This window comes from Gymnoscopelus microlampas (genome assembly GCF_963454915.1).
Source record: "Gymnoscopelus microlampas genome assembly, chromosome: 1".
NCBI lineage: Eukaryota > Metazoa > Chordata > Actinopteri > Myctophiformes > Myctophidae > Gymnoscopelus > Gymnoscopelus microlampas.
In genome coordinates, this window is record NC_139962.1 from 25,217,800 (window position 1) to 25,234,148 (window position 16,349).

The 16,349-nt window shown below is 41.6% G+C and overlaps 1 protein-coding gene across 1 annotated transcript in view; it reads left to right on the forward strand.

The window, feature by feature from the left end:
- Positions 1-16,349, forward strand: part of fam189a1 (family with sequence similarity 189 member A1) — a gene marked incomplete at its 5' end in the record, with an annotated part of 121,451 nt that overhangs the window by 46,468 nt on the left and 58,634 nt on the right. Inside the window, one exon of the mRNA XM_084065536.1 lies at positions 10,449-10,505. Within this exon, the coding sequence (XP_083921662.1) occupies positions 10,449-10,505 (57 nt within the window). The remainder of the gene's footprint in view (positions 1-10,448; positions 10,506-16,349) is intronic.

Consider the following 16,349-nt stretch of genomic DNA (forward strand, 5'->3'; position numbering starts at 1 on the left):
TTATACTTTGGCTATTCAAAAATAGCAGATATACAAGCTCATAGCTTGTATATCTGCTATTTTGGAAAAATCATGAAGATTTGTGCAAATCTTTGAATATGTACCTTGTTAAAATCCATAAAAGTGATCTCTGCTTTGTTTACATACATCGCCGACATCTGCCTGCGTCTAGCAGTGCAGACCACGTGTCAAACGGGGCAGCCATGTTTGAGTTCTGACCGTTTATGTTAACATGGGAAATGCGAGGAGAAAAAAACTACAAGGCCTAAAATGGAGTTTTAGTGTGCGCCTTAGAATGGAGGCCGACGGGAAACGAAAAACGGGATAGCAAATAGTTCCGACTTCCGGTGGTGTTACACTGAAATGTGCCGTACCGAAAATTGAATAAAGTTTTTTTTTTTCGAAAAAAAGGAAAAAGCACCCGGACCGTAGGGCTACGGTCTCGGCGCTTAACAGTTGGATTTAACGGACCGCAGGACTACGTTCTTGGCAGTTAATGTGTTAAAGGGATTCTAGGCAACTTTAAGCCTAAATTTAAAATATATATATATATTTTTATTTTTTTTTGCATTTTTTCCCCTCTATCAGCCACTATATAATGATGCTGGGGTGTTTTCCTGCATTGAAACACAGTCCTCTTTCTGAAATCCGTATTTTCCCTACTGTTTATGTTTGTCCGGGTTGTAAATTAACGCACGCATGTGCACGTCCGTGCGCCTCCGTGTCCGTGTGAACTATTTACTTTTGGTTTTAAAACGCTCTCAAACTTCGTTTTTGAGGCACAGAATTTACTTTTAAGATAGCGTTTGGATAGAATTTAGTTGTTTAACTTCATATATGTGGTCAATTTATCATGAAAGAGCCTATTTAAAAATAAAAATTCAGAGAACCAGCAGGGGCGGGCAGTTCCGCGAATTATATCCGAATAAAGCAACCTATTTTCGGCATGGCCCCTTCAGAAGTCCCATTAGCTCTATGGAAGTCCCTCCTGCGTCACCCCCTGGTGGTCGGGGGAGAGAACTGCTGGAGGCGCGGTGTTTGTTTATTTCTGACTCGCCGTCAATGCCTTTAACACTTTTTTTGAGAGTCCGTTATTTTTGTGGACAGACACTTGACTTTCGAGTTCGGAAACAGCCTCCAGGCATCATTAGGAGGAGAGTGTGTCTGTGTCGAGTACACTTTTTACTACTGAAGGTCCAAGATAATTGAAAAGATAAAGGGAGTGTTTAACAGACTTTTCCAGCAGGAACGGAATGAAAGGCGTTTTTTTTTACAGTGTGTGCGGTAACATTACTGTGTGTGCGTCCTCATCTTTCTGTCACTGTGTGTGTGTGTGCGATGTGTCGCAGTCATTAGCTACTCCCTGTGGGAAAGCTTCCTATTTTGGAATCCAAAGTTGTGCGGTTACCATGGAATTTGTCACAATTTCAAAGATGCAGTTCTCGAATGATCTCAACGTGTATGAAATGAAGGTGTGTGAGCAGCATGTGCGCAAATCGTTTTCATTACTTCATCATATTTATAAAAGACACACTTAACCACTTTCACTTTTCACTTTCGAAATGTTTCAAAAGTAGGGAAAATAGCAGATCTACAGTACAAGTTCATAAGGGAGCTTGTAGCCAGGGCTCGAGTATTTTCGCTACTTCGGGACGACGCGATTAATTTACACAAAAACATAACGAGATACGAGTTTTTTTCCCGACAGCGACGATATGTATGAGCGGCTGCCCTGCTTGTCCCAGTGCTGCAGATGATGGGAAATCATTATGGATCCTGGCAAATGGCCAGCATGTGGTTACCAAGGCAACCACGCCGGACCCCATCAGTCTCGGCTGTGATGATGTTTTGAGAAAACGTCTGCTTTCTAAAACGCCTCAGTCTTGGTAATGGCTTCTTTGATTGGCGCCATGCATAAATGAATAGGAATAGGTCACACATCTGTGATTTAAGTAGAATCCATATAGTTCTGCCACCCGTAGATCTCTCATGGTATTAAGGTATGTGGAAAGAAAAGAAACAGACGAAGGTTACACTTAATAAACCCTGCAGCTTCATCGTAAACAGCTTTTGATGTGACAAAAACAAAAAGCATCTTCATCTAGACTCATGAAGTCATTGTCATGTATTTATGCACACGTCCCTCATTATTTTCATTTGTCTCGCTAGCTTGCCTTCACAACTCATTTAATCAGATACCTTAGACATTGTGTTAATTTAAAATCCAAAGTGGTAGATCTGGCTAAAGCCCTGGCTATGCCAATAGCATCAGCCGCAGTCGCGTCAGGGGAAAATAAAAATGTCTGTGTGCCTAAATGATGCCTCCATTATGCGATGGAGTATAAATTAAGTCTCTGCTAGTATGTACTGTACTGTAGCTTGAATTATTTTCATTATAAGGAAGGGAGCCGTTCCAACTGAGCACCGTATTTTCTGACCATGAATGAGGGAGAGTTGAATTGGACTACTGGTAGAAATAGTGAGGGATTGTTAAATTAGCTTTGACCAGTAATGTTCCTTTCTAGCATGTCGTTAGTCACTTGTGTCAGTGGTATTGGAAAGAGAATTGCATGTGTGTGTAAATGTTATATACAGGGTTCGATTTGCTGGGGGGGGGGGGTCCATGCTTTAGTTATCGCCCCCCCTCTGGTCATACTGTACCTCCTTATCGCCGGTGGGGATAGATTTTATCCCTGCTTCTCATCAGACTGAATTAAAAGCAGATGAAACCCTACAGCTGATTTTGTGGTAATTGTTTTCCAGTTCAAGATAAAAACTAGAGCTTGGTAAAAACATGTCAGGCTGCATGTTGCATGCGTGTGTGCGTGCATACATGCGTACAGTAAGTGCGTGCGTGCATGCATGCGTGCAGTGGTGGAAAAAGTACTCAAATGTTTTACTTAAAAGTCTGAAATGTACTTGAGTAAAAGTACAAACGTATTGGCATAAAAATGTACTTAAAGTACCAAAAGTAGAAAGTACTCATTGTGCAGAATGTCCCATTTCAGGTTTTCTAAAGAGTAACTAAAGTTTTCAAATATTTGTAGTGGAGTAAAAGTACAATATTTGCCTCTGAGATGTAGTGGAGTAGAAGTAAAAGTACATAAAAATTGGAAATGCTCCCATTAACACATCCACCGCCAGAGGTTAATCTCATAATGTACTCACCAGTGCCAAGGTTTTATTGTTGTTTTTTGTTTTTACTACGTTCTTGGTGGTTAATGTGTTAAAGTAAAAAATACCTAAACATTGTACTTAAGTACAGTACTTAAAGAGGCGGTGCCATGGTTTTGCACTTTTTCTGTTTTTCATGTTCATGTTTGTCTATGAGGTTGATAGAACTTCATTAAGCCCCCCGGTGATGTTTTTATGGTGTTTTATGTCTTCTCTGACTATTTTGAGTTTCTACCTGGAGGCTGAAACCTTGAGGGTCAAACGTGCCAATAGAGAAACAGCGCTTTAGTGACATAGTAAAAACATACCCTCCCCCTCATTATCATAACACAACAGGTGTGGGCATGAGGAGGAGGAGGGACTAGGACAGGTGGGTGGTGCTAAGGTGGTGGAGGAGGTGCTAAGGTGAGAACGAGGTATACTTAATGAACTGGAGGCGTGTCCACATAAAAACATAATTTTAACAATTCCTGTACACTTTTTTGAAAAAAATCTTCTTCCTAGTATAACCATAATACCTGATGATTATGTTTTAGGGCGGGGAAATCACTGAAAATCACGGCACCCCGTCTTTAAGTAAATGTAGTTACTTTACACCACTGCACGCGTGCAATGACCCCTATAAAAAGCCAGTGACTGCAGGGAGCCTTCTCAGCGGTCTGTAATTAGCCCAGCTCTCTGTTGATACCTGGAGGTATTGATGAGGTACTGATGTAATCACTGCGGAGAGAGAGGAAGTATTGATTCATGTTTCTCCTGTTGAAACTTCTGACGGCCATCAGTGGCTGTAATTCAGGAACAGCGGGGTAAGAGGCCTTCAGGAGACAATAGACAATCTGTTGTGGATGTGGATATACTGTGACACCAAAGTTTAAACAGTGATGGAAGAAGTACTCCAATTTTTGACTTAAGTAAAAGTATCAATACCCTATTGTAGAAATAGTCTCAAGTTCGGTATTTAACTTGAATAAAAGTATAAAAGTATTGGCATCAAAATATACTTAAAGTACCAAAAGTGAAAGTACTCATTATGCAGAAGGTCCCATTTCACACGTTTTTAAAATGTATAAAATCTGTAAAAAAAAAAAAAAACCTTGAAAATAGCAGATTGTATTGCATTGTGAGCTTGTAGATCGGCTATTTTCAAATTGCCAAAGTACATAGTTCTGAAATGGTTTTGTAATATCAAAATCTACAAAGTAACTAGTGAATAAAGTTGTCAAATAATTATAGTTGAGTAAAAGTACAATATTTGCCTTTGAGAAGTAGTGGAGTAGAAGTAAAATTATTGAAAATTGGAAATACTCCAGTAAAGTAAAAATGTACTTAAGTGCATGTAAGCTGTCATAGCTCTGTCCAGCTCTTGGTTTGGAATTAGCCGTTAGTAATGGGTCTGTTCCTTAAAAATGTTAATTGGTGTGTTCCCTCACCCCATCACGTTCATTGCTATGTGGACCAGTCTATTTATTTGTGTCAGGGTATAGCCTAATTCATACTTTGTCACACTACAGTGTCACTCACGAAAATCAGCATAAACGAGGATCATTTAGGCTTATCAGAGTGATCCATTTCTTTCATGTCTCTGATGATGGTACCTGATCTATTTATATGAAACTGTAAATGTGTTCTGATAGCCTAACGTTTGATATTGGTGAGAGTGTCCAGTTGTGTTTGTTTGCTGCCAAAGAGAATGACGTTGCTTTGAACTGATAACCACCAAGCAGGTGATCAATTAATTAATAAAGGTGGTGGGGAATCAAATGAAAGGAAGGTGTGTGTGTGTGTGTGTGTGTGTGTGTGTGTGTGTGTGTGTGTGTGTGTGTGTGTGTGTGTGTGTGTGTGTGTGTGTGTGTGTGTGTGTGTGTGTGTGTGTGTGTGTGTGTGTGTGTGTTTGTGAGCTGAATATCAAGCCAAGCCTCAAGAACTAATGTGTCTAAGTGTTGCATCTTAATCCTGTACAGTGAGCAGCCAAGGGGAAAAGCCTCCAATGACTGACATAAAGCTATCACGCAGGGTTCCTACCGATATCTCTTCTCACAGAGAATAGATACACTCCACACACTCCACACACACACACACACACGCACGCCCACACGCACACATGCACAAACACACACACGCACGCACGCACGCACGCACGCACGCACGCACGCACGCACGCACGCACGCACGCACGCACGCACGCACGCACGCACGCACGCACGCACGCACGCACGCACGCACGCACGCACGCACGCACGCACGCACGCACGCACACACGGATGCACACACGCATTGCATAGAGGCTGGCAAAGGTGGAGGACAAGCCGAATGCTGTGAGAGATAAGACTAGAAAAGCCTATAGGCAGATGGAAATACGTAGCAGCTCTTCGTTGCTGTCGGGCAGAAACCTTGTATCTCTATATTTAAACTTTTTATGTTTTGTTTTTTTTGTAAAGCCATTTGTCATACTACAGGCTTAGACAAAATTGGCAATATAATTGCACATCTACAAGCTCATACTGCATTGTGATGCGAACCCGCTATTTTCTTTTCTTTTTTTTCTTTTATCGTGAAAGTGGTTAAGTGTATCTGTGGGTTTTTATAAATATTGAACCAACAATATGTAAAACATATATGTAAAATGTATTAACAATTTACTATTTAGGCATTTAGCAGACACTCTTAATCCAGAGCGATTTACAGTAAGCAAGGTAAACACGAGGTAACACATCAAATGCATAGACATTGTAATATACTGTTGACTTGGATCATACGCTGTAGGTAAACCAACAACCTATCGTCAGTCTAAACCAGGGGTCTTCAACAGGGGGTCCGGGACCCCTAGGGGGTCCTCAGAGTTGCTACAGGGGGTCCGCCAAATCTTTGTGCGATAGGATTTAGTTTTTTTTACAATAACCACTTGAACCCTAGAATTCCTTTTCTGAGGGGAACATTAGCCGAAAATAGCAGATCTACAAGATCTCAACGCCTCGCAGCGCGAGGCGTTGAGAGCTTTTGCTATTTTTGGCAAAGAGGCTATAGGTGTAGAGGGAAAAAAAGAGCAGACTAAGTAAAAAAAAAAAACTTTAATCTGAAACACAATTTTATACAATATATAGAGTAGGCGGTCCTGCTTCATCTCTCTCACCTAGGGGGTCCCTGCTTCATCTGTCTCTCAGCTAGGGGGTCCCTGCTTCATCTGTCTCTCAGTTAGGGGGTCCTTGGCCTGAAAACGTTGAAGACCCCTGGTCTAAACTGTATAATATCCCAAAACAAATAATGTGTACATTGAAACTATATAGGATGCCAGGTCAACAAAATGAACCTGGCACCTGTCTACATAACATCTACATTTGATAGTAACAGTAACAGTAACAGTAACAGTTTTGGCCATACAATGTTTCCGCCCGACAGCGACGTCTTGTAAAAAAGTCCCCCCCCCCCCCCACACCCCCTCTCTGCATCAGTACTGCAGTGATACTGCTGCAGCCTCCTTCTTTTCCCAATGGAGCGTAACACACAGGCACACAAACCCTTGTCTCTGGGGGCTGTTAGACCTGCAGCGCTTTCAAAACCTGCTTTTCTGGATCAGGCCTCGCTTGAAAATCTTCCTGAAAGCATTTGCGGCCCACCCATCTGACCACTTATAACTGGGAAGTGGTCAGATGGTGGGTGGGCCGCGTGCATTTTCAGAGCATGTTTTTTTTTTATCCCATTCAATCCGGGAACGCATCTGTGTCATTTTAGATATAACCATTATTTTTTAATACTTTGGCTATTCAAAAATAGCAGATCTACAAGCTCGTGCCATGCTACGAGCTTGTAGATCTGCTGTTTTTTGAAAAATTGTGAACATTTGTGTTGAATACGTATATATATTTTTAAACCACATTTTTAACTCAAATCTTTGCTTCTGGGGGTTCCATGGAACAACATGTTTAAATTTTTTAGAAATGTTTTTCATATATATTCAAAGATTTGCACACATTTTCACGATTTTTCAAAAATAGCAGGTCTTCAAGCTCATAGAGCAGCACTCTGTGCCGTGCTATGAGCTTGTACAGTATATCTGCTATTTTTGAATAGCCAAAGAAATCTAAAATGACAGAGATGCGTTCCCGGATTGAATGGGTTAATGATCAATCAATCTTTTGCGTTCCGGCTTGGAACACAATAAATGCTTTTTTATTTGTATATTAATGTTATATTATCATTCAAATCTTAGTGTTTTGCCAGTTATTTGGGGGCCCACTTGCAATACCCTCGCGGCCCGGCCCACAGGTTGGGGATCACTATATAGGCCGCTAGACCATGCATTCCGTACACCCCTGAAAAGGAATTAAGCTAAAATTATACTCTATTGCACGATGGTGTCGCTTGCCAACCAGAACTGATATTCAAGCTATAGCAACGCCATCGTTCAACCAGCATTCAAGAACATTTCAAATGATGTCTGATAGGATAGCATAGGATAGGTATAAGGTAAGGTGGGAGCCGTGGGACCAAACATGGTCTACTTCTGTTTCCTTCCTAATCTCATCCCAGCAAGCACAACAACCACTAGGCCATCGGCGCCCCTCCATAATCTTTTTTAAATGATTTATTTCGAGTGTGCTCCATCATCTGTAGTGTTTGTGAGGAGAGAAAGGACAGAGGTAGGGTAGAGCAGGAGAGGAGAGAAGAAAAATAAAAGAACACAGGACACAAACAGGTTAAATAATCAAAGATACATACATACAGTGTGTTACATGATGTTAACCCATTGATACCTGGAACGCATCTGTGTCACTTTCGATATCTTTGGCTATTCAAAAATAGCAGATATACAAGCTCATAGCGAGGCACCGAGTGCCGCGCTATGAGCTTGTAGATCTGCTATTTTTGAAAAAACGTGAAAATATTTTTTACATTTATTTTTCAGAATTTCGATTTTTTTTTTTAAGCGGCCTCAGGTCTTAATGGGTTAACCTGAGCACCGTATGCAGGTGTGTTAATGTGCTTTTAGGAAGATATGTGCTATATACACATTACACAGCCACCAGTGAAATGAAATCCAGATTCACAGCGCAGAGACAGCCTTTTTCAAATACAGTATGTTCCTGTTCATCGTTAAGCCTACATTATTGGCACAGTATTTGTTTTTGCTTCCCTGGTGTCAACCAAGTGTGTTTGTGGTGTATTCACACACACACACACGCGCGCGCGTGTGTGTGTGTGTGTGTGTGTGTGTGTGTGTGTGTGTGTGTGTGTGTGCGTGTCTGAGTCTGATCGATGGATGAAGTAGCAAAAGCTGAGTAGAAGCTGGGGGAAAAAACGAGGATGAAAAGAGAAATGACAAGGAAGGAGGAAGAGAGGCATGGATAGAGAGCGGAGTGGAGTGGAGGGGTGCTGTGTGTGTGTGTGTGTGTGTGTGTGTGTGTGTGTGTGTGTGTGTGTGTGTGTGTGTGTGTGTGTGTGTGTGTGTGTGTGTGTGTGTGTGTGTGTGTGTGTGTGTGTGTGAGATGTAAGGAGCGTCTGTTAAAAGATGGCAGCCTGTGGAGGAAACAGAAGAGGAGGAGGCAGGGAGGAGCGCATGTGTACGCGCACGCACGCGCGCATGTGTGTGTGTGTGTGTGCGTGCTTAATGGAGGGTGAAGGAGGGTGAAGGAGGCTTTAAGGCAGAGTGAGACTCTGCCAGAGGCTATGTGTACCCTTTGTTCATGTGCACATGATGACATGTGTGTTCACACCAAGATCATACAGTGAAACTACACCGCCACACTGCTGTGAGACATGCTTGAAGAAAACAACACACAAAACAGAGACGATTATTTTGTCAACACCATTATCAAAAGGATAAAACGCCAAAAAAGCCAACGGCTTTGTAGTGATGCATGAAACGTGTGTGTTCACTGTTCATGTATGTCCAAGCACACAATGGTGCAAGATAGTGTCCTCGTGGGAGAACGTTTGGGAGATACGTCAGGAATAAAAATGTAAAAAACTAGAGTCTCGGGGGGCTATGCCCCCCTCGACCCCAACCGCGCACGGGGCTCTAGGGCTGTAATGGCACGCTTATTTTGGGGTACCAAAATGGTGGGATAGAACTTTCCAAAAGTAAAAAGAAAAAAAAAAAAAATTGAAAAAAATGTTTATATGTCTTTTTTACGTGGGGGTCCGCGGACCCCCTGGTGGTCCGCGGACCCCCTGGGAGTGTTGGGACCCCCCTGGAACATGGCGGACCCCTTCGGCTGTTGTTTTTTTTTTTTCATGAAGGTGTTTGCTTGTTCTGGCGCAAATGTGGCAACACTGATATTCAATATGGGGGACCCCCGGGTCCCCTGGGAGTGCCGGGACCCCCGCCAAACATCGCGGACCCTTTTGGACCCCCGCGAAACATCGCATGCAAGAGGTTGCACATGAACTCTGCAGCCGCACTGAGGCGCTCCAACACAAACACTCTGATGCTCCCCTAAATCCATTCCAGGGTTTGAAAATACCCACTTGACAAAGGGGTGACGTGCATCACCGTTCCAATGACCAATAAACTCCACTTCGGGATTTCGCAAAGACCCACAAAAGCGTGCAGTAGTCCACACACACACACACACACACACACACACACAGCGTGCTGAGAGCTAAAGGGAACTAACCTCGCATCACCAGTCTTTCCAGTTTCCACCTCGGAGGAAATAAAAGGTAACACAAATGGTGTACACGAAATTTGGTCCGCCTCGCGGTTTGGGTCTCGCTGGGCGGTGTTCGGCGATGACGTTAAGGAACAACATGGCCGACCGTAATGTTGTGAGTTTGTGTTGGCCGCAATTAATTATGCTTCGAGGGGGCAGATGTGTGCTGAGCAGTGTGAAGTGGCCTACAGACTGCGCGTAGTCATTCTGCGCGTTGTGGCGTGTGTGGTCAGTGACATTGATATGTTGTTTTTGTGTTTATTCCCACACAGTGGCAGGTTTTTTTGGGGGGTTTTGGGTTTAGCAATGTATTATAGGATATACCAAATAGCAGCTATACAATACTATATCAATAACAATAAATACACTCTTAGGGCATCAATTCCAGCAACTAAGTTTAGACATCTCGTCTGGCTACTGAAGAATACCGAGGCTGCTAAGGAAATGTGCATCAGTAAAAAGAGGTTTTAGGAATGTGTCCGGCCATGTTCATAACGTTCAATGGCAAGTTGCTACAGACTGCCGCTCAGCTGCCGTCACTTCTTTTGTAAATACAAAATGTGTTCATTGTTTTACAACATGGTCAGTATCTTACCCTATCTTTTATGTGTTTTTTTGCTTCAGGTGCTACTGTCTGGACTGATTGGAGTGGTGTCATGGAAAAGACCTCTCTCTCTTGTGGTGAGTGACTTCCTGAAGTATCACCCTTAATCTGCCAAATTTAATTGGCAGGTGACTTTTTCAGGTAAATGGTGTGTTTAAATATAGAACTGGCGATTATAATGTAGCCTTGCACTCTTGTCAGTGGAAAATAATGAGGAACTAGCACTCATTACCATTTAATGAAGGACAAGTATCTCTTGTTCAATGTGAATTTTCTCTGCAGCCTGCATCACTTCAACATTGATCTAACATGATGTTTCGGGTGTTCTGGACAACCTAGTGTTGCCACACTTGTGGGTTGTCTATGAGTGTGGCTTTAAATGTTGAATTGGGAAAAATAAACTGTGGGAGGAGTAGCGGCCCGAAATAAAGTTTATCTAGAAAGAAGACGGAAGAATAATAATAAAGTGGGAAGAGTACTATAGTCTGGTTGCCCTGTTAGGGCACCATCTCGACCCTGGCTACCCCATATTACACTAAAAGTAAGCTTTTTCACAAAATAAAAAAATTAACTAAATTCGCAAACGTGCTTCAAAAACGAATTAAAACTAACTGTAATTAAAAACTTGAAGTCAAAACAAAATGTAAATTAAAAACTATAATAACCTTGGAAACTGCAACGCTAAAGTCTGAAAGTCTCAGCAGCTTATACTGTTGTCTCAGTTGGAGCACGGAACAAATGTTTTAAGCCCACTCATCGTTTAATGTGTGCTTACTCTCGGGAGCCCCAGTCGAAGTATGTTAGTTCATAGTAATGTATCTCTGCTTCACAAAGGCTCCAGGGAATGATACTCTTACATGATAGAGTTTTCAAACATTTAATTGACTGTCATATCATGAGAGAGAGAGAGAGAAAGAAAGAGAAAGAGACAGATAAAGAAAGAGCGCCAGTGCTACGATAGTATGTGATTACTATCGTAGCCGTTGGGTGGAAACCTTACTGTATGTCCAAAATCGTTACTTCTCAGTCAATGGAAAAAAAATCCTGCGTTCCAATGGAGCCAATGTCGTTATTATTTAGTCACAAGCTCTTGTTAATTGGTTAAAAAAAAACATTGGTTTTATTATTATTATTTTTTAAATATTAATTAAAAAACAACACTCTTAACTACACTCATTCAACCCGGAAGAACCCCCTACGTCAGGTGCCAGTACTAATCCCGGTTCGGCTACAATGGGAAAACATGGCCACAGGCTGACTAAATAAGGAATTTAAACGGTTGTTTTGCCCGTTCTAAAAAGTTCTGTAGAATTAGGGGACTACCTTTAGTTTTTGGATACAATGTGGCGAAAAAGGTAATCCACGGACCCTTTGCCGGTGTTCCACCGATTCCGGTAGCCAGCCTAGTGGAACCTCATCTCGGCGCTGTATAGCGGAGGGAGAGGTTCGTAATGGGGCTAGGTTTGTGCCTGACAGCAATGCTAGACTGCAGTGCTTAACGAAGCATTGTCCTCATACATAGCAAAATCCCAGTATTGGGAACAGTGACAGCATTGCTATTCTAATGACAGTGCCTACGTACTGTACATTGTGTGTTTATTATGTGTACTGTATATGCATTTCTTTTCAACTTTTGGTCATTACTTTTTGTTTCACCGTTTTAGACGTTTCAGTCTGGCGATAGAAAGCTGTCCATGAATTAAACTTGGCGAGGATCTCCTTATAATCCCACTTGGAGAGTCTCATTCATCATAGAGGGTTTTGCTGTGGAATGCCTGTCACTTGCCCATCACTTAGGTCCAGTGTTGGACAAAGTACTCGATTTCTTTGATATATCATTGCTGTCGGGTAGAAGCCTCTTCATATTCTAACCTTTTGTGTTTTTTTGTAAATTAACGCTGTACTTGATCATACTACAGCACCGCACACAAGTATCAAAAGTAGCAGATCCACAAGCTCAAAACGCGGAGCGTAACAAAACAGTATCTAGATGTGCAGGAAGTAGGAGCTGCTGTACAGATGGTAATGCATGCGGGGAAAAGCGCAGAGAATAATTAAGAGGATAGTGGAAGGCACAGAACAGCTTGTTGAAAAATTGCATACAGACAAGCAAGGACGAAAACGATGCACACAGATATTCACAAACACATACAGTACACGCACGCACGCACGCACACACACACACACACACACACACACACACACACACACACACACACACACACACACACACACACACACACACACACACACACACACACACACACACACACACACACACACACACACACACACGCACGCACATACTGTACCACACTGCTGATTAATCGCAATGTTTAACTGAAATTTGCAGAAACGTATACTGTACTGTAGTTGTCTTTTTTATGCTGTCATTACAGAGATAGATAGAGATTGCTCATTTGTGAAGCAAATGAGAGTTAACACAGCAAATAAACACTATAAAAACCAGTTCATCAGGATGGATGGATGGATGACATACTGTATAGATAGATAAGGAGGAATAGAGCATATACATGTAGTCACTCCCATGTTTTTCACTGGCATGGCTCACAGGTAGAAATCGCATACATTTCTCCATAGACATTTCAGAAAATCTAAGCCCTTGGTGAATCATGATCATAAAACATTTGATTCTGCAAAACAATGCGAAGGTACAAAACTGTGCACACATTTTGAATGAAGGAACTGCTTCCTCCATGAGCCATTGCACATACCTTTCCATTGATTCCAGCCAAAACAATTGTTTAGCTTGATTCTTTTTTAACTTTAATCGTTGTCTTAACATTTATATTGTTAATAGTGTTGTAAAATATTGTAGTTGACTGTTAGTGATTCGGATTCTGTTGTATGATGGTATTGCACTGCAAAAACAGCAGATCTACAATCTCGCATGCATTGCATCTCAACATATATAGGAGGCTTCTGAGGGACAGGTAACATCTGCTACTGGGTAGCTGTAGCATCACAGTAGCATGTAGCGTACTTGACAAGCTAGCACTCCTGTCTAAATCCTAATTTATGCTGTGGTGAAAAAATGACAGGCAATATGTTGCTCAACAAAAATGCACTTTCAACTGATTAAAGTTTCTACAAAATCACGTCGACATACTGTATTGTCAACTTTTCAACGATGTTGAAAATTCATATCATAACTTTTTTTGGCAGAAGCATAAATTAGGTTTAATAGGATTATACCATTACCAGCTGGACATTTTCACGCCCGGCAGTACTGTCCAAAACCCATCTGCCAACTATGGGTGGCCCTGCACTGCCCGATGATTCATCAGAATTAGTGTGTGAATAATTCTGAAACCATTCAGTGTGCCTGTGTGGATATTTAGTTTTCTTGGCTGGAGAGTGACTCTCTCTTTGTGTTAAAAGTGAACCATTGTTGGACTTAAATGTAGGATAGTTAGTGGGCCTTTAATGCACCAAGGCATTAAAGTCAACATTGTGGAGTGAGCAGCCCATTATATTTTAATGTTGCAATAAGAAAAAAAAAAATCAGGAAATGGTGGGAAAATTACCTGTATTCCAATGGATCCAATGTGGTTATTATTTAGTCAAAAGCTCTTGTTAAAGGAGGAGTTCACCCCAAAAATGACTTATTTTCTATCAATTGCACACCCTATGAAGCCTTGAATCCATGTATTATTTTTTGTTTTTGTCGCATTCCTAAGCTAATAATTTGATTCCCGTCTCCTACCGGCTAATGTATCCGGTAGGAGACACAAAGTAGATTATTTGTGTCTCCTACCGGAAATACACACGGTCATCAAATTATTGTCTTAGGAATGCCACAAAAACAAAAATAAATCCATGAAATCAAGGCTTCATGGGGTGTGTAATTGATAGAAAATAAGTATTTTTTTGGGTGAACTCCTCCTTTAATACTTTTCATTGGTTAAATATTTATAAAACCCACAGACAGACTTAACCACTTTCAATTTCACTTAAAAAAGAAACATCTAAATCAACAAACTCACAACGAGTTGCATCGCGATCATGATGCACTGTGACCTTGTATATGGGCTATTTTTGCTACTTTTGTGTGACACTGTATGTACAGTACGACTTTGGACGACGTACGACATAAGTTGAAATATGGAGATACTAGGTTTCTACCCGACATCGACTATGAGAAACATTTCTCCTTTACTGTCCCCAAGGAGTCCATAAAACATATATTGGTATTGAAAGGTTGCCAGTTTGCGTGGGAATGAGAAAACCCACAATGTGACGACATTTAAAGGGTATTATTTCCTTTCACCTTGGATGCCTGTGAAAGAGCTTTTTGAAAACATAATCTTCTATCCAGCCGAGACTATATAGTGTTGATGCAGAGGCAAGTTTACCCCTATCAGCTCAAGATGCACCAAGCCAGGAGGAGGAGGAGACATTAAGCTGCTATAGTACACAGTAGTGGCTCTCAAACTTTTTCATGTCAAGGACGCTCAGATTTGGAATATTTTTTGAAACATTTTAACAACACAAATCTTGTATGGGGGTCCCTGCTGGCACAACATCGTATACAGTATGTGACTGTGATGGATTACAGTATGTGTGCATGTGAGAGAAAGGTAGACACGAGGGAGAGAGAGAAGGAGACAGAGACAGACAGGCAGAGAGAGACGGAGACAGAGGGAAAGAGAGACAGAGAGAGAGAGAGAGGCCTAAGTCCTTACTTGACACATGGTTCGACAGAAGATAATTCTTGGTATCTGTAGCACTGGATGTCTCAGCTGTCTGCTGCACCATTGTTTGTTGTTGTCGTTCCATGTCAGACAAGAATAACAATCACTTGTTGTTTGTTTGTGCGTTTGACATAATTATAATTCATGTCTGACGTACTTGCAGGTGTGTTTGTACCAAGTTAATGCATTCATTCACTGTCACAAAAAACCCTGGCTGGTATATCTCAGCGTTCTGCATACTTTCAGTGATTTGTATGATTTTAAAACAGGAAACACCAGAGCTTCACAACAGTTGAGGTGACACTTAGAGGAATGATATAACCTGCTTTCTATCTACAGCAGGGGTTCCTAAACTTTTTCAGCTTGAGACCCAAAAGAGAAACTGAAAAATGTTTGACTGTTTTTTTTTTTTTGCAGAATGACTTTGCACTCTTCATTGGGGCTTTAATCTGCACTCTTGCAGATCCAGGAGACAGGATAGTTATTCTCTGGCTGGTTGCATCATGTCCCATCCTTCACTACAGAGTGATGGGGGCACTGCTCCCATAGCGTGAATTCAGCAGGGTGTCCATCAGTTTATAAGGCTAATATATGCTTCAGAGAATGTATCTTGTAACTTTATACAGTAGCTACAGTAGCACCGCTGTTGGGATTTAAAAACAAGCAGCCTCTATGAGGAAATGAGTGGAGTGAGCACAAGAGACTATTGTTTTGTACTTGTGAGTTGTTTGCTGCCTACACACAATAGCCTAGAACTCTGTTAACCTGCTGGGAATTGTTATAAATAAGATATGGACTGAAGGCGTTTTGAGTTCATGGCTGCCGTTGCCAGCTAGTTCTAAACTCTTTCTTACTATATGCTAGAAGACTTGAGGGAAATAAAACGTATTAGTGTTTGCAACCATTTTGAAAATATCTGTGTGTTCAGTTCTGACGGTTGGTGAGCTTGACATACACTACAGTACATGCTGCTAATGGCAATGGAAGTTCCCTCCTGGGATCAACGAAGGTCTAAGAATTTCACCTACTCTTTGACTTTGTTAGTATGTGATGTGACAATAAATCTGTCTGTCTGTCTGTCTGTCTGTCTGTCTGTCTGTCTGTCTGTCTGTCTGTCTGTCTGTCTGTCTGTCTGTCTAAGTTCTCACTTAGATAGAGTTCTCAGACATCTCACTCACCAGTGCTTCCTTTAACAACCTAAGGAAT